Here is a 24335-nt window from a genome sequence, read left to right as displayed (position 1 = left end):
GTGTTCAACGGCCTTAACTAAGGTTTTCTTTTTTCATCACAATGTGTATTGGAGCAGGTGGAATGGGCACACAGGCCTAGGGGATCAGAGGGGAATGTGGCAGACGCCACTGGGATTAAGGAAAGATTTGAGGCCGAGCTCAGATGGGTACAGAGCAGGAGGTGCCAGTGAGGTGCAGAAGCCCGTGGTCTGTCCCGGTCTTGAATGAATGACGGCCCAAGTAGGGACCTCTGTGCTGCTGGAGACAGAGTCAGGATTGGCCAGAGCAGATGAAAAACTGAACAAAAAACACCTTTGCCTTTTTACCAACAACACTAGAGACAGTTTATTTGGCTCCCAAATGGAAACATATAGCAGTCATTCATATTAATTCAGGGTCTTTATTTTGAGCCGGTCATGGAAGGGGAAAAAGAATAACGGTTCCTAAAATGTGTTGCAACTTATAGTTTGCAAAGCACTTTTGTGGCCTCTCATTTGGCCATTCTAAGCAAACTTTGAAGTGTAGATACCTTTAGCCTCAAGTTATAAATGATGAAGCTGAGGTTCAGGAAAGTCCCATAGCTATTAAGCGAGAAAGTCAGAATGCAAATCCAGGCCCCCTGAGTCTAAGTCTCGCGCTCTTTTCCTGCATGTGGGAAATCTACACCAGGTACTAATCTAACTGAGCAATGCCAGGGCTTTTCACTAACAGGGCCTTGTAGAGCTACAGTGGTGCTTGCAAGGAGAGGCCGAAAGGGAAAAATATAAAGTAAAACCACATATCCTTGCCACGGGAAAGCAAAAGTGCCAATTTTTAAATCTGTCTGTAAATGTGAGTTACATTTTTAACAGGTATTTAAGGATATTAGTTATGTAAGTTTGATGAGGTCAGTGTAAAAACAAAAAGCAAGCTATACAATGAAAGTTATCAGAGAAATACTGAGATGTTAGGAACAGGATCTACTTGGCAGATGGATGGTAGCCACTGGGACCAAAGGGTGCTTAAGGAAACCTTTGTATCTTTCAGCAGGAAGTTTCCTGGAAATTATTTCTAGGAGGGAGTCTAGTCACAGCTTAACAAGAAATCGGTGCTTCCTCTGGTCCTGTGGAAGCTGGCTCCTGTGAGACGGAAGCGTCTAGGGAACATCTGTTGGGTCTGCTTGCCCAGAGTGAAGGATTTAGGGGTGGTGGGACCCTATTCCTAGGACCAGCCTCCTCTTGCAAAGATAATATTTAAAAGTTGTTTACCATTTCGTTTGAACAGTTTTTAAGTTTTATATATCCCTGAAGGTAGAGGGGCAGTATTATTACCACTAAGCAACTGAAATGCTAAGAGATTACATGATGAGGGTGAGGTTCTCCAGTAGTTAGACCCAGAGAATAACCACAAATTTAAAGATGGGGAAATTCATCATAATTCCATATCCTGTCCTGAACCTACCTCTCTTCCTGAGTTTAAGTTTGTCATTTACCAACCTTCCAGCTATCCATTTTACTCAAGTTTTTTTTTTTGTTTTTTTGGGGGGGGGATAGATTTTTAATTGCTTTTCATTTTAATTCATTGGAAGCTCAGGCAGCAATAACATATGCTTTGAATAATAATTACGTGAATACTGATATTTTGGGGTTCAAGCCAAAGTAAATAAAATCTGCCAAAAATGATACAAAATTCCACTTATAAACAAAAGAAATCATAGACGAGGGACACACAGAGTTTCAAATTATCCAGCCTCTTTCACAAATGTCTAAAAACCTAACAAGTAGCTCCCACTCCTAATGGACTATCACATCCCTATTTAGTTTCTTATTTGCCTCTGTCAGACTGATCCATGGGTTTAGTCTCCAAGTCATCAAAACAAGACTCGGCATTGATCACTGAAATTTATGACACTTTGAAAGACTGCACCCGATTAATGGCACAGCACACTCTATATATTTTTCATAGTGACACTCATTCAAAGTCAGCACTGGTAGCATGCTAAAATTGTGGGATGGGCTTCCCTGGTGGCGCAGTGGTTGAGAGTCCGCCTGCTGATGCAGGGGACACGAGTTCGTGCCCCGGTCTGGGAAAATCCCACATGCCGCGGAGCGGCTGGGCCCGTGAGCCATGGCCGCTGGGCCTGCGCGTCCGGAGCCTGTGCTCCGCAATGGGAGAGGCCACAGCAGTGAGAGAGAGGCCCGCGTACCACACAAAAAAAAAAAAAAAAAAAAAAATTTTTTTCCCCTACTAAAGCACTTTCTTATTTTTCCCATACTCTACAAGAGATCTAGAATTCCAAGCAACTTTGGTCTTCTCCTAGAAGAAACCCGAAGTGAAGATAAAATCTGTCTTGGAATGCCCTCCTCCTCAGCTGAACAAAGAATCTGTGAAAAGAAAAATGGACTTACCCCATAGAACAGGCCAAAATAGGGAGAGATGTCAGGTTTTAAAGTGTTGATGAGGGATAAGATCTCATCTTTGTAGCCCCAAAGCAATTCATCCACCGTGTGGGTCACAAAGAGCTTCTGCTGATACGCCTTCAACAGGGCCTCGATGAGCTCGTGGAGAAAGGGTAGCTTGGCCCATTCCATGGCGGTCTGAGGAACACAGGCACATTCAGAGAGCAGTGTCCCCACCCCACTCTCCTACTGCCCCTTCAGCAAACGGGGCTGCAAACGTAAATGTAAAACGTTGAGATCAAACAGCTGAGAGGTTAACCAAAGACCTCCTCTCTGGCTGAGTGTGAAGAATAAGACTCTTCACTTATTGTCCTTTCTCAGTATTACATTTTGTAACTGTCATTTTAGCATCCTCACTCGCAACTCTCAGAGTTCTCCCAACACCACAGAAGGGGAAAAACTCTTGCAATATATTGGCATCTTTAGCCACAAGGTGGCACCATCTTCCTCCCGATCCGGGTTAGAGGCTGGGTCCCCATAAACTCTGCCCCACTAGCCAGCTGGGCAGGGCCAGACCTGGGATCTAATACTTTCCAGGTCCTGGGTCCACCATAAGTGTCCAGCTGCATATGCAGCGGTCACCCAGGAGTTGGAGTGGGAACCTCAGAGGGGATAGAAGAAGTCTCCTGGGCCTCATATGAACACACAGGAAGAAACTGTGAAAAAAATCCTAAAACTTACATTCTGTCACCATTTGAAAAGACCACATTTGAAAAACCTCAAAAAAAGTCTGAAACGAACTTTAAAGAAGGGGGGAAAATATAAATATATACATACACACACACATATATATAACTTAATAGCTCCTAAAGGTAAAACCATAATGGCCTTAACTTAGCTTTTTCCTTTCTTCTAAAATCCACAATAATGAGATTTAAAATGCCTACTTACCAGTGCAGGAATATTTAATGTTCTAAGTAAGTCAACTTTAGGGTCTCCAACAGATTTATCTCGTTCAAAAACATAGGCCTTGTTGCTCACGGCAGATATTGTTGTTCCGTTTTCTCCAAATTGAATATCTTCTTTGTTTCTGAGTTCCCTAGAAGAAGAGGATTTCGTGTGAAAATAGGCAACACTTTACTAAGTAACACTTTTCCTTTCTTTCAGCATCAAAGTTATTTTCAATATAACATTCCCAATACAACCCATATTGGGGGAGACTGAAGATACTGACCCCCTAAACACTGGAGATTTAAGCTATAATGTGAAAAGGAAATGAGGCCCCGGAGAGAGGAAAAAAGTGTTGTTTTGGGCTTCCCTGGTGGCGCTGTGGTTGAGAGTCTGCCTGCCGATGCAGGGGACACGGGTTCGTGCCCCGGTCCGGGAAGATCCCACGTGCCGCGGAGCAGCTGGGCCCGTGAGCCATGGCCGCTGAGCTTGCACGTCCGGAGCCTGTGCTCCGCAACGGGAGAGGCCACAACAGTGAGAGGCCCACGTATGGCAAAAAAAAAAAAAAAAAAGTGTTGTTTTCATTCTTTCCCCTCATAATTTGGGAAATGCAATGGTCAAGGGTCACCTTAACTAGGGAATCAAAGCCAGTGAACTCTCTCCTGGGTTATAGTTTGGTCCCAAAATATTTTCAAATTTTTCAGTTCATAAATTCAGTTTCAATTTCAATGTGTTTACCAATGTCTTTTTATTTCTAAGTTGAATTCAATTAAAAATCCATTGAACAAAACGAATGCCTAAGGTTTAGTAAATTAGAGGAGTTCACTCCTGGCTTTGATATCCATTTCAGCTTGGCGTCTGTGAGTGCCCCCAGATGAGGTATTAGCAAAGTTGGTAGGAGGTGTCTGGTGCCAGGCCTGAGACTAGGGTGAGGGAAGTGATGCACCTGCCTTGGGTACAAAATGTAAGAGGTGCCCAAACACTCAGTAGTCAAAACAAATAATACTTTAATGCAATTTTAAAAGATCAAAATTAATGCTAAAAATTCATGATGAACAAAATATCAAAATTTTATATAAAAACAGGACTGATGTTTTGACAATCAAATGCCTCATGCCAGTCCTGAGTCTGCCTGGTCCATAGTAGATGGTCACTAAATCGCCATGTCTATTCCTTCTCTGCCGCTTACCTGTTCTTCTTCCTGTCTCATCAAGGGCTGTGTTGTCTCACCTGGTAGCCCTGTGTCTCCTGAACCCTTGAACTGTAGCTAATTGGAACTGAGATGTGTTGTAAGGGTAAAATACATAGCAGATTTCAAAACCAGTAACAAAAAAAAAAAAAAAAAAGAATGTAAAATATCTCAACTTTTTTATATTGATTACATGTTGAAATGATACTATTTATTTTTTAAATTGAAGCATAGTTGCTCTACAATATTATATAAGTTATAGGTGTACAGTACAATACAGTGATTCACAATTTTTAAAGGTTATACTCCACTTATAGTTATTATAAAATATTGGCTATATTCCCCGTGTTGTACAATATATCCCTATAGCTTATTTTATACCTAATAGTTTGTACCTCTTACTCCCCGACCCCTCCCTCCTTCCCTCTCCCTGCTGGTAACCACTAGCTTGTTCTCTATATCCGTGAATCTTTTTTGTTATATGCACTAGTTTGTTGTATTTTTTAGATTCCACAGATGAGTGATATCATACGGTATTTGTCTTTCTCTGACTTATCTCACTTAGCATAATGCTCTCCAAGTCTATCCACGCTGCTGTAAATGACAAAATGTTGTTCTTTTTTATGGCTGAGTAGTATTCCATTGTGTGTGTGTGTGTGTGTGTGTGTGTGTGTGTGTGTGTGTGTACCATATCTTCTTTATCCATTCAGAAATGATACTATTTTAGATGGAATGAGTAAACTAAAAATATATTATTAAAACTAATTGCATCTGTTTCTTTTTATTTTTTTTTAATGTGGCTACTAGGAAAACCTGGAATGACATATGTGTTTCACATTATATTTCGATTGAACAGAGCTAATTTAGACAAAGGTACGAAGGCATTAGGCAGTGGGGCTACCACCTCCTCCGGAGGCCTTTCCCAACCACAGCCACACGTGGGGTTTCTCCTCCCTGAACACCCATGGAGCCTGGCACTCAGTTATAAAATGCTTAGCGACATCATTTAGATTGTGAAGAAATTAGCTTGAAGCCTCAGGTAGATTGCAAGTAAGCTTAAGAAACTTGTATGCCTCAAATCTTTTCTAGATTTTAAAATAAAAATAGATAAGCAAACAATAAACAAATGCATACCTATACGTAGAAGCAGATGAGTCTTCGTTCTTCTCTAGTACTTAGCACCAAGCTACACACAGTAATATAAATATCCGAGACTTGTACAGCTCTTCCAAGGGTTTGACCACACTACGCCATTTGATATCATTTAATCTTTCTAACAAGCCTGTGGCACACACGGAGCAAGTACTTTCGTCCAACTTTTACAGATGGGGACTCAGGGCAGTGGAAGAGTCAGAACCTATGCTCAAGTCTTCTAATTCTTGCCTAGTACTCTCTCCTCTGAATCAGATGGTCTCTCCTAGTAGGTGCTTACTAACTGTCTGTAGGATGAAACCAATGAGTGCCTCTAGCAATTGCCAAATCTAAATAAGTATGAGAGAAAAAAAGTCCACGCCCTTCCGGTTTGCGAGGAATATGTACAAATACTTGTTAAAAGCCTTGTGCAGTTTGCAGTTCGGGGTGTTCGCACTGGACGTTTGGTTGTTAGATACTCACTCCCCTTTCTGCTGGTCAGAGCCCTCATTTTCTTTCCTCTCCTGCACTGGGCAGTGGTGCGGTACCCAATTCCTTTTCCTTGGCCCCGGAATCCTGAGCACAGAGCCTCAGGATGGAAAACACAGTAGACAGACGTTTTCTCCCAGGACGCACAGATGACCCATGGGCTCCTGGGAGTTGGGTCTACAAAGCTTCCCCGGCCCCTGCCCCTTTCTTCTTTACACGTTTCCTTGGGAGCTGTAACCCACTTTATAGCCTTCCCATACACGCTCTTTTTACTTAAATTAGAGGTTTCTCTTGCTTGCAACCAAAAACCCTCTCATAGAGAAATCATAACCCATGAGGAAACAGAGATTCAGCTAACGTAACTTTCCCAGGACTAACCAAGAAGTGTCAGACCCGGGTTTAGACTCTTGGTAGCCTGACTTCATGTCCAAGGTCTTCCTTGAGTCTACACCTAAGTGAATGCAAAGGGATTTGTTAGAAGCTGGAGGAAAAGAAGACATTTCAAAGGCAAATCCCTGTCTGAGCCAAGGCAGGTGCCTGCAGAGAGGGCCCCTCCCCCCCTCTGGTCCCAGAGCCACCCTCCAGGGAAGGGGAAAGGACAGACTTCTCCAGGAGAAGCTGTGTATAATTGGGGCCCAGGATCCCAGCTTGGCCCTGCTGACCACCAGGGAACTAGAAGTAGAAAAAGCGACCCCAGGGTGAACGCCAGTTTCCTTGCACTCACAGAAAGCTGGGCCTGGCAGTCAAGAGCTGGGATTCAACACAGATTCAGAAGCCAGGGACCAACACTGCCAAGTTTTCTAACTGATGACGAAAATCGATGACCTTCCCAAGACTTTTTGTTGTTTTCACTGAGCCTTAGGTCATACACCTAGAGGCCTGAGTAATTCCAAGTCTAGAGCCTGCTTCGTTTATGTCTATGTATGTTTACTGACTTTGAAGATGACTTTTAAAATGTTTTCTTTACTGCTTACCCTGTAAGAACCTGATGTTTTAAAGGGAAATTGCACATGGATGTTCCAATCGCTTTCTGCCTCGTAACTTGACTTGGTTTCTCAATAAACTTCAAAAAGTCAAAGCCAAGGGTTCCCGAACCACAAAAACATTTCATTCCCTTGGCAGGCACAAAGGGTTCATGTCAGGTCACTCAGAGCTAACCAGGAGACTTCCCTCAGTCACCAGCCGTCCTCGGGCATGGCCGACACACAGCCTTTGCTGAGCCATCTAACTGAAGGGAGACAGTGTCACAGGGCTGTCAGGAGTGGCCTCCAGCTCTGCAGAGGCCATGAAAACCAAGGGGAGGGATGGCAAGGGACCTCCATCTCAAAACAACATGTGACAGTCAGAGGAAACCCAAAAGGCTTCCCCTTCCAAGCACTCCTGTCACGCTGGTGACCCTAGGGAGGTCACAGCAAAAGGAGAGGGAGTTTAGTAACAAGAGCAACAAGTCTCGTTACCCAAATCTCCCGATAGCTGATCAACCATAGTCAGCTAGAGGCAGGGCGCTGTCCTGGTGAACAGCAGACTGAGAGCAAGAAGTGATGGATTAGTGCTCTACTGTATCGGAGAAGACCAAAGAAGCTTCCAGAAATAGAAACAGAATTAAAAAAACAAAAAGGCAAAGCAAAATCGCAGGCCTAGACAATTAATTAAGGAACCATACTTGAAAGTGCCTGGTATAGTCCCTGGTACTTAGTAGATACTAATTAATCCTACTGATTGATGTCAAACGCCCCAGGACATCACAGGCGCAGAATACAGTTTACTGTTTGTTAATCACAATGATAGCCCTAGTCACTAAGAAAAGGTTGATTACGCCCCATGAACTGTTTAATCTAGCAGGAAAATACATAATTGATTTTACAGATATTTCATTTAAAACCTTTTTTTAAAAGAAGTTCTTACTTTTTAAAACAAAAAAGAATTTTTAATCTCCTGAATGTTTAGGCAAAATCTCACCATCACAGAAGGCAAAAAATACGCCTGAGATAAGGAAACCAAAAGGAATAATTTTAATCAATTGGAAAACTAACATCTCTGCAATATCTAATTCCTCAGAGGTGTTGGATAAATTAGATACATTCAATACCACCATATAATCCAATGTCCCAAGTCATTTCTGTTCTCCATTCACCCAATGCTCCCTGTTGAGGATTCCTATAAGAAGTGACTGAACACACTGGGTAGAGTCTGGGTTGAGATCTGATTGTCAGGCTTGCATTCAATCCTGGCTTCATCCGTTACTAACTTCTGTGCCTCAGTTTCCTCATCTGTAAAATGGAAATAACAGCATCCCTTCCTTGTAGGGTTGTTGTGAGAATTAAAGCCACATAAGCTTGACATCCAGTTAGAACACTACCTGGCGCATACTAAGTGCTTTAGGAAACATTAGCTACTAATATCATGTAGGAGGGGGCGTGTGCTAAGTTCTTGAGATGGAGAGATGTTAAGACCTGGGTCCTGTCCTCAGCAGAGCAGAGCAGGCTGCCTTTTAAAGGGCTACCTCACATGTAGAAAGAGCTCTGAAGCTGACCCCAAGGTGCTAGGTCGGGGGCAGGGGGGGTGGGCAACTGGAATGGGTGTCCTGAGGGAACACTGGGCAGGAGCACACTTGGTTCCAGAAGGAGTAGGCTTCCTGGGAGTGGGAGGGTGGAGGGGCTCCCAGACAGAGGCAGAGGGAGAGCAAGGCAGGCAGCATCGCACGACAGCACAGGATGTGTTTCCTAAGTGGAGGGTGAGAAAACTGTGGTGGGGCAGAGGATGACGCACTGCAGAGGCGGTTTAGAAAAAGCAGCCAGGACTTCCCTGGTGGCGCAGTGGTTAGGAGTCTGCCTGCCAATGCAAGGGGCACGGGTTCGAGCCCTGGTCTGGGACGATCCCACATGCCGCGGAGCAGGTAGGCCCGTGTGCCGCAGCTCCTGAGCCTGCGCTCTGCAGCCCGTGAGCCACAACTGCTGAGCCCACGCGCCACAACTACTGAGCCTGTGCTCCGCAGCAGGGGAGGCCGCCGCGGTGAGAGGCCCGCACACCGCAGCGAAGAGTAGCCCCCGCTCCCCGCAGCTAGAGAGGGCCCGCGCACAGCAATGAAGACCCAACACAGCCAAAAATAGATAAATAAATAAATAAAAAGCTTCTTCCAACTTTTATGTTAAAAAAAAAAAAAAAGAGCAGCCTGCAGCTCGGGGCATGGCAGGGAAGTGAAGTGCAGTCAGAGTGGATGGGACGACCCAGAAGAGAGGGCAGAGCAGGAAAGCCGGCCAAAGGCGGAGTCTGAACAGCGGGCTGCTGAACTTTCTATCACCACTGCCTTGTCAACTAGGAGAAAGACTGAAAACCCAGAGTCCAGAACAGGACTCGGAGAAAAAGCACTGGGTAGGGGGTGGGCGGTGGCCCATGTTTGTTGGCCATGTATAAGAAACAGCTTCACTGCTGAAGATGGAAATGGTTCCCCGTCCTCCAAGTGTTACCCTGACCCTGCTGGCTCACCCAGGACTCCACATGCATTTAAAACCCACCTGGTCGCCACCTTTTTGTACAGGATAAGAAGCAGATCTTTTTCTATTTTTCTCACTTTTGATTTTTTAAAAAACTGATTTATCTAAAGTTATTTCTATTTTGAGAAAAACGGTCCTATCAGAGTAGAGTGAGTCAGGTTTAGAAAAAGAGATAAGCATCCTCTTACAATAATGGAAACAAAAACCATGGCATTTAAATTTTTTTCTACCATCTCTTTGGTATTTAAAAAAAAAAAAATATATATATATATAGCTTGGCTCAGAGTTGAGTAAAGGACCAAAGGAATAAGAGTACAGCATTTGAAACTTTAAACTAAGTTCCTATCTTGGCTAAATTGTAAGGAGACAATTAGATCCATAAGAAATTAAATGTGAAAAAAAGAGAACTACAAGAAAATAGACTTGAATATCAAACCTTTGAAGGAAGTGGGACTTTTTAAACTCAGAAATGATAGGAAAGTTCATTACAGAATAGATTTGGTTACATATAAATTTTAAAATTAAAAATGCAAACAAGGGCTTCCCTGGTGGCGCAGTGGTTGAGAGTCCGCCTGCCGTTGCAGGGGACACGGGTTCGTGCCCTGGTCTGGGAAGATACCACATGCCGCGGAGCGGCTAGGCCCGTGAGCCATGGCCGTTGAGCCTGCGCGTCCGGAGCCTGTGCTCCGCAACGGGAGAGGCCACAACAGTGAGAGGCCCGCGTACCGCAAAAAAAAAAAAAAAAAAAAAAAAAAGCAAACAATAGAGAAACAGTTGCCACAATTGTGACACAGGGTTAACATCGTTATTACATAAAAAGCTTATGGGGCTTCCCTGGTGGCGCAGTGGTTGAGAGTCTGCCTGCCAATGCAGGGGACATGGGTTCGTCCCCCGGTCCGGGAGGATCCCACATGCCGCGGAGCGGCTGGGCTTGTGAGCCATGGCTCCTGAGCCTGCGCGTCCGGAGCCTGTGCTCCACAACAGGAGAGACCACAGCAGTGGGAGGCCCGCATACCACAAAAAAAAAAAAAAAAAGCTTATGGAGTGGCATGAACACACTGGAACCCAGACAGGCAAACTGGCAAAGGACAAGAACTAAGAATGTGGAAACACAATCGGTTGGCAAACATGAGGAGAACATTCAATCCATGTGGTAACCAAAGGATGGAATGAGAACTGATAGACATATCCAAGAAGAAGGGAGTGGTTAAGTATAGTAATATATTTCCTTTATCTCTTGAATATTATCATCACGAAAATATATTTGTATAATGACTAACACATACATGGGAAAATACCTCTGATGTAATATTAAGTGAGTAGAATATACACGTATGAACATGCATAAGTATAGACAGTATAACCATGTAAAAGTAAGACACAACCATGTGAAAATGACTGAGAATCTATCCATTAGCACTGGTTATCTTTGAGACAGTGAAACCATGGAGGGTAGCAGTAGTTTTTTTATTTTACTTTCCTGTACTTTCAACTTTATCTTTGCTGCTTATATATATTACTTTTATAATATAAAATATATTTTACTCTTTTAAAGGTAATGCTATATATGATATTGTACATGTTGATTACTTTATAATCCAGTATTACTTAATGGTCAGTGAATAATAATTAAAAAACACTTAGGAAATATGTGTCCCTCACATCTTTTTCCTTACTATCAAAGCAGTAATAAGACCTTATAAAAGAAATTAACAATCCAAACAGCAAAACTAAGAAAGTCAAGGAGAAGATGTTTAATGGGATACTGTAAATTCAGCAAATACATGTTAGAAACATGAAAGTTAGTTGATAGAGCCCTTGGACACATTAATTTTTAAAAAAATTCTTGAAATGCTAAATAGTAGGCAAAATAGAAAAAGAAACCGGACAAAATGAAAAATCTCAAAAAGGTTGCAGAAGCCATTGGATACACAATTTTAGGCAAGTAGGTCACTAAGCAACAGGATCGTGAGGCAAATTAGCTTTGTGTCAACAGACCTGTTCCAGGGCTGCTCCATCCACAGCTTAATAAAAATGTAAATAACACACTACATTCCTTAAACCAGACTGACTGGCTTTTTATCTACGTGTGGAACTTCCACCATCTTTTTCCAAAAACACTAATATTCTGACCTCATGAATACGTGAAAGTCATGGGGAATGTGCCACTGTAAATTGTGTGTCCCATCAATCAGGCCCTGCACGGCCCAGCGTGGCCTCCCCATCTCAGAGACTCCCACCCCAGGCCAGTCCACACTGACCAATGGGGGGCCGCACGCCCTCGCCTTCTTTGCACACACACAGCTGACTCAGTCTGGACGGAACACGTGGGACTATCAAATACTGGGGCAGAGCTACTGGAATGTTCTGTCTTTCCCATGTAGCTAAACAATAGCATAATTAAGTCATAAGTGACAGAGATCAGATCCACCAAATGATTACAAAAGACCCATTAGAGGGGCTGTAGGTCTCCCTAAAAAGCCAGGTTTTCCTACAAATCCCAGTTCACAGCCCACTCAACCCTACTAGGAACACTTAGCAGTTTGTAATGCACATGTGAGTAGCTGTTCCTAAACAAAGTCACTCATTTTCAGGACCCTATCCCCCTTTCCTGAACCTGTCCTTGGGTCCTGGGTTTCCCTGACTCAGTCCTGGGGTTCCAGCTGAGCCACTTGTGTCCTGTGGATTTAAACCACGGCTGAGGATGTTTCATTCACTTACTCTATAGATATTCACTGGACACTGGATATTCAGAGATGAAAGGATTTGGTTCTTTCCTTTCACTTTATCACATACCAGGCAGAGTGCATTCAAAGTCAGGGAAAATCTAGGGGAGAACAGAGAGAGGTGGTGGAGTTCCTTCTTGACTGAGGGAACGGCATGCTTACTGACAGGGTAGGGTGTCTAGGGCTGTAAAATTAATTGGAGTTTGGTTAGAACCGTGCTGTCCACTATGGTAGCCACTAGCCACATGAGGCTATTACACACTTGAACAGTGGTTAGTCCTAAATTCAATGTGCTATAATGTAAAATACACATGGATTTCAAAGACTACCTATGAAAAAAAGAATGCAAAGTGCCTTGTTAATAATTCTGAATATTGATTACATGTTTAAATGATACTATTTTAAGTAGTTTGGAGGTAAATGAAATATTCAAATTAATTTCTCCTGTTTCTTTTTACTTTTTTTTTAATGTGACTCCTAGAAAATTTTAAATTACATATGTGGCTCATGTAAAGAAACAAAAATGTTGCCTGCAATTACAGTTCCACAAAGATCAAGCCATCAGCCACTGCAGTAGCCCACCGACAGTGAGCCTGAGGGGAATTCAGGATGGAGAAAAACAGGAAGCATTCTGTGCTTTGGATATCAGCCCCTAGATAGTCAAGGTTCATATCTAAGGAAATATTTCAATGACCCTAGATTCTTGCATCTTCCCATACATAGAAAACAACTTAAATCATTAACTTGAAATGTCTATTCTTTGTGATTAGCAGTAACTTTTTGATGTTCAACTATGTGTTTCTTTCCAGCAAAAAAGTTCACATATATCCTGGCCCCTCCCTTACCTCTTTGGGACAGTTTCTCAGAGCTATCTGAAACGCTGTCTCCTCAGCTATAGGCCTCAGTAAGACTAAACTCAACTCACAGCTCTTATGTTGTGCCTTTTTTTTTTTTTTGTCAGCAGTTTTGGCAACCATGAAGACCCAGAGCAGACTTCTCTCCTTCGCCTGAATTCTACAAGGATCCAGAGCCTTGACACCAGCAGGGCCCCTTGTGCCAGTCTGCCTCCTCAACGAGTCCAGACAAATTTAAGTGAGTCTCTCTTGGTACCGGATCTCCCACTCTTAGCTGAAGATCCTGAGTTTATTCAGAGGTTGTTAAATTCCTCACTATGAGGGGTAGGTTATCCTTGAACTTAGGTTCCAGAAGAGGTACCTATATTTGCTCAACTGAAAGACACTGAGGTTACCCTCAGGTGATAAACACTGGGATGAGTTTGCTCAGCTGAAAGACCCTAAGGAGGCTTGGACTAGGTGATTAAGTAGGAAGCTGACCTGACACCCTTCCTCAACTTGGCTACCTTAACAGACTCTGTCGGGATAAAAGTGAAGATATCACATGAAAGCTTTGCTCAGAGGAAGAGGGACAAGGGTCCTCCCAGTCAGTTATGGCTTTCTCAGGCAACTAAGACATTTATGGGAGTGATGGAAGCAGAGTCCCATAAGGAAACCCACTCATTAGTTTAAAACGTGCTTGTCTGGGGACCATGTATGAGAGTTGGCCACTCACTGATCCCAGCACCAATGGTTGTTTTAGAAGAGACACGTGGAAGAGCAGAAGTGACTCTAGGGTAACACCTAGAGGGGTTAAGCTCACAAGCAGCACATTGCCCATCACACAATTTCATTAGTAAATTTTATTCCTGACAAATTCAACTTTAAAATAGGAAACAGTTTCTCAAACAGAGAAATGAGGGGTATCAGAAAGCCAACCTCCAACTAACAACTAAAACCCAGCCAGGTTTAGGGATGTACAGAATTTATACTTGCAAGTACTTAAGTGAGAACTAAGGAAATCTCACCCTAAAAATGGCTGAGAAGGGGCTCTTTTTGCCATTCTAAAACTGGTTTTTGCATACGCAGTTAAAGAAAGCCAGCTTGATAAAATATCTTTTCAGATTTCTGACCTTAAAGGAACAAAAGCCCTCTTAGGACTTAGGAGGAACTTGCATTTCTCTCCCTATGCCTTTGAGATGTAAATGTTCTACTTGATTGTCTTAGGCATTTTGTTCTGTGTTTTGAGAGCACAGTGTCCGCCATCAGGAAAGTACACATACGATGTACATTTGACAGCCCGTCAAATAGACTGGGATTCCAAACAGTCTTTTTGTCTGGCTGTGCCAGCTCTCAGGAAAATTTGTCATAAGGGGTCCCAGTTCATAAGGGACCTTTGTCTTCTCAACCTTCATTGCGTCCACCTGTACAACAAAGGCCTTTATTTTCTTAGACTATTTTTTTTTTGCAGTACACGGGCCTCTCACTGTTGTGGCCTCTCTCGTTGCGGAGCACAAGACGCGCAGGCTCAGTGGCCATGGCTCATGGGCCCAGCCGGTCCGCGGCATGTGGGATCTTCCCGGACCGGAGCACGAACTCGCATCCCCTGCATTGGCAGGCGGACTCTCAACCACTGCGCCACCAGGGAAGCCCTCTTAGACTATTTTTTTGGAGTAAATTTTCTGGATCTTCTGAAGGCTGCATCCTTTGCACTCCCTTGTTGCGGGTGCCTGTTGCATCTTACTGGTTATCATTATTAAGGTACTACTCATCAGTGGCCAGACAATGGATCTTTTAAATTGAAGAAACTTCTAAATTGGTAAATTTTTAGAGAGCTCTCATTATAAATAGCTGTTTTATTGGTACCTATAAAAAGAGCAAATTAAAAGGTAGATACAGAGGTTTATTAACAACCTCTGAATAAACTATGGGAATTCTTAAGATTCTAACCTTAAGAATTCCCATAGTTTAAAATAAAATAAAACAAAACGATTTGGGAAGCCTTATTTGTAGTCTTGGCTTTCCCTTGATGGGTCTTAGGATACTAATAGAAACATTAGGTTAATTAACATTAATCCGGTTGATTAACAAGGGAATAGGAAATGTTGAGGGGGAAGTCAAGAGACTGCTTCCCAACAAGGTGGAAATTTTAAAGGGACTCGTCCCAGCAGGATAGAAATCTTTAGATAGTGATTTAAAAATGCGATAAATAAAATGGACATTGATGAGATTAAAACAAAGGCTTCAGGGAATTCCCTGGTGGTCCAGTGGTTGGAACTCTGTGCTTTCACTGCCGAGGGCCCAGGTTCAATGCCTGGTCAGGGAACTAAGATCCCGCAAGTCGCACAGCGCGGCCAAAAAACAAAATAAAACAAACAAAAAAACCAAAGACTTTGATACAACATTACCTAAAGTTGAATGGGCCAAAGAGACCCCCTATTGGTCCCCCCAACATTAAAGGGCCCCAAACAAGTCTGGTTTATTTAGCCCAGTAAAAAAAATTTTTTTTAAAGGCTGGAATAAAATTATACTAAGATACCTAACCAGCAATTGCTTGAGGCAACAGTTAGGCCAATTAATCAAGTTAAAGATTGACAAAAGGGCCTGGGTCACTTGGCTAAAGTTAAAGGTATAAGAGTTGATAGAATTGAGATAAAAATTTATTTTTAAAAAATTGGTGTATTTAGGGCTTTCCTGGTAGCGCAGTGGATAAGAATCTGCCTGCTAATGCAGGGGACACGCGTTCAATCCCTGGTCCCGGTAGATCCCACATGCTGCAGAGCAACTAAGCTTGTGTGCCACAACTGCTGAGCCTGTGCTCTAAAGCCCGCGAGCCACAACTACTGAGCCCGTGTGCCACAACTACTGAAGCCCATGTGCCTAGAGCCCATGCTCCACAACAAGAGAAGCCACCGCAATGAGAAGCCCATGCACCGCAACGAAGAGTAGTCCCCGCTTGCCACAACTAGAGAAAGCCCACACACAGCAACAAAGACCCAACACAGGCAAAAATAAATTAAAAAAAAAATTGGCATATTTGAATGGGTTTTCTGTGAGATGGTTACATCTCTCTTGCCTATTTATACTGTGGGATAGACATTATGTCTCACTGGGGAATGCTTCTCCTGCCTGGTATTATAATACAGAGCATATAAATCTGCCCCTAAGGCAGTATTAATTAAACATACTAAAGGAAACAGAGTTACCTGAGCCCGCACAATATGAAACAAAAACTGGGGGCTAATATTCAGGGCCTGATAAAGCAATAGTGGAGACTTTTTTTGCCCCTAGGGTAAATTGGTCTGGGTTTGACTTGTGCACTCAGAAAGAGGGCCTTTGTTGAATGCCTTGTGCAAACTTTTAAAGGCATGATAAAATGAACCCTAAAGTTCTAGAACATAGAACTCCTAATTTCCAGTTTAGCTGGAAATCTTCTCATTGATATAAAAAAGCAAATTAAAGAAAATGTAGTTGCATAAATCAATCATTTGATATCATTTAGGCAGACCAGTTCTTTGGGGAATTGAAAGCAACTGTCTTTGTAAAAAGGCTAAGTCATCTAAGCAAATAAATTTAACTTACACCAACTGTTATTTATAAACTAGTAAGTTTATATTGTAATACCTGATTCACGACTAAGTTATAAAATGAAGTTATGAGATCTCTGGTTATGTCTGTTATATGTCTGTGGGTACATTATAGATATGTCTCTACCTCCAGACAGTATCATCAATATTAATTTATAAAGGAGCCCTATTTAACTGACTTACAGGAGGCACTTAGAAATTAAATATTTTTGAATGTAACAGAAACTAACCCAAATGAATTTCAAGTTCATGTGATCTGGGAAATGTTCAATATTAAATTAATATATGGTTTAAAGTTTAAGTTTGTTGGTTTCATTAATACAGACATGTCTTACTTTTATTGAACCTAGTCAAATATGTTCATATTATTTCTGTTTTAAAATTTATCAGCAAGAAAAATAGCTTGGAATGATGGCTGACGTGGTCTAATGTCTCCTGAAGTTTTCAGGGTAATCTAAATATAATTGTTGGAAACAAATGAGTTAAATAGATATAAATGGGATAAGAGCCATTTAGTGTGTACTGTTTAAGAATTATTATGTTTTATGGTATGTCTACTTAAAAATAGTTTCTCCAGATTTTTGGTAACTTGAAACTTTATAGAGTTTTGCTAAGTTAAGTTAAATGATGGAAATGTACTAAATATCTAGATCATTCCCAAATAAAGATACTGAAAACCTGATTACTGAAAATAGGCTTCCTTTTATAGAGAAATTAAAGATATTTAGCACCATTAATAAATGTTTTGTGTCACATTGAAAATTTTTCCATAAAAGGGCATGTTTTTATTTTTATTTTTTAATAATTATTTTTTAAAGATCTTAATTTTTAAAATTTATTTATTTTTGGCTGCGTTGGGTCTTCGTTGCTGCACGCAGGCTTTCTCTAGTTGCAGCAAGCGGGGGCTACTCTTCGCTGCGGTGCAGGGGCTTCTCAATGTGGTGGCTTCTCTTGTTGCAGAGCACAGGCTCTAGGTGTGCAGGCTTCAGGAGTTGTGGTGCGTGGGTTCAGTAGTTGTGGCTAGTGGGCTCTAGAGCACAGGCTCAGTAGTTGTGGTGCATGGGCTTAGTTGCTCTGCGGCATGTGGGATCTTCCCAGACCAGGGCTCGAACCCATGTCCCCTGTATTGGCAGGCAGATTCTTAACCACTACGCCACCAGGGAAGCCCCAAGGGCACATTTTTAAAAATCATAAATGGTATTTATAAGTTTGCCAATCTACAGAATGCTAACATAAAAGTACATAATTGCTTACTTCTTAGTTTTCACTAGAAATTAAGGTTTTAAAAATTTTTAATTTTTATTGAAGTATAGTTGACTTACAATATTGTGTCAGTTTCAGGTGTACAGCAAAGTGATTCAGATATATATAGATATATATGTATATATATCTATATATACATATTGATATATATTCTTTTTCAGATTTCTTCAGATTCTTATCCTCTATAGGTTCTTTTTCAGATTGTTTTCCAGACTCTTATCCTTTATAGGTGTGTGTATATATATATATATATATATATATATATATATATTCTTTTTCAGATTTTTATCCTTTATAGGTTATTACAAGATATTGACTATAATTCCCTGTACTATATAGTTATGATTCTAATTATTCCTTAAAATGTTGTATTGTCACAGAAATAACCAAGTTGCTTTGTCAACTGCACTGTAATCAAATCTTTAACCATGCCATTTTAAGTCTTTTGTTATTTATAGACAGTCATTGTTTTATTCTGATGCTTTTACAAAAATGAAAATCTTCAAGAAAATTCATAAAAAGGATTTTTTGACAAATATAGGTTTCTGATGACTTTTAGATCATACCACTGAACTGGGTAAGAAATTATAAAACTCTAATAGAAAACCTGATGCGTTTATCAAGATCAACAAGAATTAATTATATGGAACTTAATGAACTGAAAAATATGATTTATAATCTTATGATTTTTTTCTGAAATATACTGGCTTTTAATCTTTGTGTTCCAGAAGACCTTTCCTCTTATGCTAACTATGATATGTGGCAAGTTGATGAAGTATATCTCTGCAAATGAAGATGAAACATTTATCTTCTTCTCTCTACCTAATCTCTCCAGAATTTGGCTTCTCTAACTGGCTCCCCTCTGGACTTGATGGCTTATTGAGATCCAGATTACAACTAGATATACTAATCATTGTTTTAATTTGTTCTCTCTTTGTTGTTTTCAAACTATTTATACTTTTTGTCTCTCTGCTATACTATCTTATTAATGTTACTCGTTAGTTTACTTATATTCTATTTTATCAGATTGTTGCATCCTGCATTACCTGATGTGCAACCAGGCCTCCAACAAAATTAATGATGGCTAAACATCTTGAGGCAATTGATCACACATATATATATGATCACATATATATCACATATATACAGATAAAGTTAATTGTAATAGTGCAACTTTAAATATGGGAAGAAACAACAAGGGGAAAACATTTCCTGGATCATAATAGAGTAGTAAAACAGAACATGCAGAGGATTTTAGGTTGTTTAGGTTAATAGGGCCTAAGCCAGATATAGCATATGAATGGCCTATCACTAAGATCCTTGCCTGACCTGGGAATAAGCATTCCTAGGGCTGTGGGACAAATTGGTCATGAAATGCCTCCCAAGCCTTGGTCAAATTGATGACCAACGTGGGGCACTGTAAACAACAAAAAAATGTTGCTTGCCCTTTTAGTTCTATAGGATCAAGCCATTAGCTCCTGCAGTTGCCTACCAAAACTGAGCCTGAGGGGAATTCAGGATGGAGAACAACAGGAAGCATTTTGTGCTTTGGATACCAGCCCCTAGATAATTAAGGTACATACCTAAGGAAATATTTCAATGACTCAGATTCTTGCATCTTCCCATACATAGAAAAGCACTAAAATCATTAACTTGAGATGTCTGTTTTTGTGATTAGAAGTAATCTTTTGATGTTTTGACTACATGTTTCTTTTTCCTGCAAAAAAATTCATATATATTCTGACTCCTTCCTTACCTCTTTTTTTTTTTTGCTGCACCTAGTGGCATGTGATCTTAGTTCCCTGACCAGGGATCCAACCCGTGCCCCCTGCATTGGAAGTGTGGAGTCTTAACCACTGGACTGCCAGGGAAGTTCCCCTTCCTTACCTCTTTAGAACAGTTTCTCAGAGCTGAGAGGCTGTCTCTTAGGCTATAGTCCTCCGTAAGACACAAAATAAACTCAACTCACAGCTCTTATGTTGCACGTTTTTGTTTTGTTTTTTTTTTGCGGTACGCGGGCGTCTCACTGCTGTGGCCTCTCCAGCCGCGGAACTCAGGCTCCGGACGCGCAGGCTCAGCGGCCATGGCTCACGGGCCCAGCTGCTCCGCGGCATGTGGGATCTTCCCGGACCGGGGCACAAACCCGCGTCCCCTGCATCGGCAGGCGGACTCCCAATCACTGCACCACCAGGGAAGCCCTGTTTTTTTTTTTTTAAGTTGACACTCATATTAAATTTCTATTAGACAGTTCTGGTTATAGCATAGAATTAGCTCTGGTCAGAGAATAAAATTCTAGGTTGAGAGTGCAAAAAAATTAAATTAAAATCAAACAAAGAGGCTATATATACAGAAGAAGCTGGGGTGCTCAGGCCTTGAACATCACACAGGGAGAGTCACTAGGACCCTGAGCAGAGAAGGAAAGGAAATGTCAGCTGTGTGCTTTGGAAAATCACTTTGGCAGTGAAATGGGAGAGACCAGGGCAGGGTGAAAACCGGAGGCAGGAAAACTCATGGAGCAAAAATGAAATATCAGTGAGTGACCAATCCGCCTTCCAACCTACAGGATCTGCTCTTGGGATTCTTACCTTCGCTGTGCCTTGGGCCCTGTGGCAGCCTGGTAGATCCTTTCTCAGATAAATGTCTTTACATACAGAAAATAAAATACCCAGGATTACAAAGGAAACCAATGACTGAAATACAGGTGTCACTGTAAAAATCTGTGATATGGCAATATGTGTGCTTCTTTACCGACATTTTAAATAAAATGTAGCAGCAGGTCTAACAACTACTGTAATTTTTTTTTTTTTTTTTGCCTGCGTTGGGTCTTCGTTGCTGCACACAGGCTTTCTCTAGCTGAGGCGAGCGGGGGCTACTCTTTGTTGTGGTGCATGGGCTTCTCATTGAGGTGGCTTCTCTTGTTGGGGAGCACGGGCTCTAGGCGCGCGGGCTTCAGTAGTTGCAGCACATGGGCTCAGTAGTTGTGGCTCGTGGGCTCTAGAGCACAGGCTCAGTAGTTGTGGCACACGGGCTTAGCTGCTCCGCGTCATATGGGATCTTCCCGGATCAGGGCTGGAACCCGTGTCCCCTGCACTGGCAGGCGGATTCTTAACCACTGTGCCACAAGGGAAGTCCACAATTACTGTAATTTTTAAGTATTTATGAACATGAATTATATTTTGAGCAACCGCTATCATGAGACACAACGATATCTGTGTTTCCATTAGTGGTGAAGCCACGGTACCGCTAACACTGCTGTGATCTGTTGCCTACATTTATACTCAAAGGAAATGCTAAATTTTAGTGAGTGGTTAATGAAAATGAACTGTAATTTTTCCTCCCAAGTCACAGACCACCTGGAATTCTATCCATGACCCCTTAGGGATCCATGGATCAAGGGTTAAGGACCCTTGTGAGGTGTTCCCAGGCTTCCCTAAGGAGTCAGTTTAGGTCCCTCTAAGATGGGAACATGCAGGAAGTATGGTAACAGTTGGACGCTATTTTATTTCTAGGATTTATTTATTCCCATGACCACAACTACAACAGCATATTAAGGCAGCAGACACAATGGCCCAGAAGATGTCTTAATGGAACACTGGGTTTCCTCGGGTTATGGTTAGAACCCATGTCTTTTTCTCAATGAGGATAATGATGACAGGAACAGGCCCAGGAGACCCAGAGGGAAGACTGTTTGTTGGGGTTTTTCTTTAGTTATCAGGTGAGTTTATTCTTGCAGGGAGGAAGTCATCCGTCTCGCCGGAAGGAATTTAGTTACAAAACAAAACCAGAAAAAGACAAATACTGTACGATTCCACTTATATGAGATATCTACAGCAATCAAATTCATAGAAACAAAGTAGAATGTTGGTTCTTAGGGGCCCAGGGTGGGGAGAAAAGAGGAGTTATTTAATGGCTATACAGTTTCAGATCTGCAAGATGAAAAAGTTCTGGAGGTCTGTTTTGCAACAATGTGAATATATTTAACACTACTGAACTGCACTTAAAAATGGTAAAGATGGTACATCTTTTTTTTTCTTAATAATTTTTAAAAAATTAATTAATTTATTTATCCTTTTATTTTTGGCTGCATTGGGTCTTTGCTGCTGCACGCGGGCTTTCTCTAGTTGTGGAGAGTGGAGGCTACTCTTTGTTGCAGTGTACGGGCTTCTCATTGCGGTGGCTTCTCTTGTTGCAGAGCACAGACTCTAGGTGTGCGGGCTTTAGTAGTTGTGGCTCGCAGGCTCAGTAGTTGTGGCACACGGGCTTAGTTGCTCCGCGGCATGTGGGATCTTCCCAGACCAGGGCTTGAACTCGTGTCCCCTGCGTTCGCAGGTGGATTCTTAACCACTGCAACACCAGGGAAGCCCAAGATGGTACATCTTATGTGGGTTTTTTTTTTAAATCACCATAAAAATGGTTAAAACTGCAAAACAAACAAACAGGACGCTCAGAGCCTAATTCTGGCTCAACTTCTAATTGTCACGAAGCTGGACAGCCTCAAATGCAGGCCTGGTTCTACCCAGTACCTGGAGTTTCTCGAGGTTTTAAAGGTATAAAAACGCTTTTGAAAATGACGACCCAAGTGTTGTTTATTTTTCAAAATTCTACTATATAATGATAAAGCTCATCTTTACAATTCTGGGTACTGATTTCCACAGAAGGGACCAAGACAATCCCCTAAGACTAATAATAACATCAAACACTTAATTAGCGTGAATTCTGGGCCAGGCAGTAGTCTAAGCACTTTATAAATACTTGACTCACTTAGTCCTCATAACAACCCCATGGTGGATGTCCTATTTTTATCCCCACTTTATAGATAAGGAAACTGAGGCTCGGAGGACTAGTAAGTGGCAGAAGTGAGGTTCACAACAGGTCATTCGACTCCAGGGTCAAACCATAAGCACCTGAGGCAGGGATCGGGATTTTTATCTCTCAAGTCCAGCGCTGAGACAGTGCTGACTCACAGTAGATGAATCAGGGGGCAACCATTTATTGAGCAATCGGTTACGATAGAATTGTGAGGCATTTTTACCACGCAGCAGTTCTGAAGAAGAAAGATCTCACTGTCTGCTTCCTCTACTATTTTTTTTTTAAACTTGGTAAGGAGAAACTTTGTTGGAAAGAGGCGTGTGGGGCAGTGTACTGTCCTAGCGGGTTGCGGGGATACGGCAACAGTGGGGAAAACACTTTGACCATAAGATCCCCCAGCATCTCCCTCTATTAATCTTTTCAAAAAAATGATTAAAGCAATGCTCCTAACTCCTAACCCACCCTACCACCTGGTTATCTCTTGTACTCTGGAGGAGTGGGAAAAGGAGTGAATATGAAGAGACAGAAAAACAACAAGGTCCTACTGTGTAGCACAGAGAACTATATTCACTATCCCATGATAAACCATAATGGAAAAGAATATAAAAAAAGAATGTACATACACGTGTATAACTGCATCAGTTTGCTGTACAGCAGAAAGTAACACAACATTGTAAGTCAACTATACCTCAGTTGAAAAAAAAAAGAAAAAGAAGAGACAGAAAGTCCTGTCTCCAGACCAACAATGAATTCTAGGAACTGGTCTAAAACTAGGGATGCGGCGGAGAGAAATAGGAAAAGACCCTAAAAGTCACCAAAGAAAATCGCAGGACGACCTTAAAAGGGTAGGGAGTGGAGGGCAGCTCTCCGTCGCTCAGTAGCCACATTCTGCCACCTTAGGAGGAAGCAGCTGCGTTTCTAAACGTAACAGGCTGAGTCTGGCCAGGTCCACAAAGCCACTGACACGTGTGCCAAACACCAGCAGCATTTCAGACAACTGTAGCCGGAACATGTGCCCCCCACGCAGCACACAGAGGATGCTCGTGGGAAGAGACGGGGGCTCAGGCTACAGCAGGGGGTCGCTCCATTTTCTCGCTGGTATGGCAGGGAGGGGGTCGGGACTCACCTGTAGGTGTAGGGCCCCACTTCTTCCAACCGAGGGGTCTCCCCTCTGAGGACCTCCTCTGGATTGGTGACATTGAAGAAATAGAACTGGGTGTGCACGGGCAGAGGGGGCTTCCTCCAGGACTCAAAGGTCTCCGAGCCATTCCTTAACACAATATTCTAGGGGAGAAAACCAAAAGGGGATTTACGTAGTGTAAGGCAGTTGGCTTTGAACACAGAGGCAGAACGAGGGACACCCTGTCCTTTGACCTCCCGGCTCACTTATGTTTTCCACAGGCATTCAGCTGCTGTCCCTTGGGAGCAGGGACATGCCTTACGCCAATATGAAGCCCACAGCCCTCAGGAGCCACAACAGGTTTTCTATAAATATCTGTGGTAAAGAA

The 24335-nt window shown here is 42.1% G+C and overlaps 1 protein-coding gene across 1 annotated transcript in view; it reads right to left on the bottom strand.

The window, feature by feature from the left end:
* SCARB2 (scavenger receptor class B member 2) overlaps positions 1–24335 on the bottom strand; it is a 68306-nt gene that overhangs the window by 24921 nt on the left and 19050 nt on the right. The window contains exons 2-4 of the mRNA XM_004280185.4: positions 23954–24111; positions 3310–3457; positions 2368–2556 (exon numbers count right to left, since the gene is read on the bottom strand). Of these exons, the coding sequence (XP_004280233.1) occupies positions 2368–2556; positions 3310–3457; positions 23954–24111 (495 nt within the window). The remainder of the gene's footprint in view (positions 1–2367; positions 2557–3309; positions 3458–23953; positions 24112–24335) is intronic.

This window comes from Orcinus orca, chromosome 4 (assembly GCF_937001465.1).
Source record: "Orcinus orca chromosome 4, mOrcOrc1.1, whole genome shotgun sequence".
Lineage (NCBI taxonomy): Eukaryota > Metazoa > Chordata > Mammalia > Artiodactyla > Delphinidae > Orcinus > Orcinus orca.
Note: the sequence above shows the minus strand (reverse complement) of the source record. Positions and strands in the feature narration are given on the sequence as shown.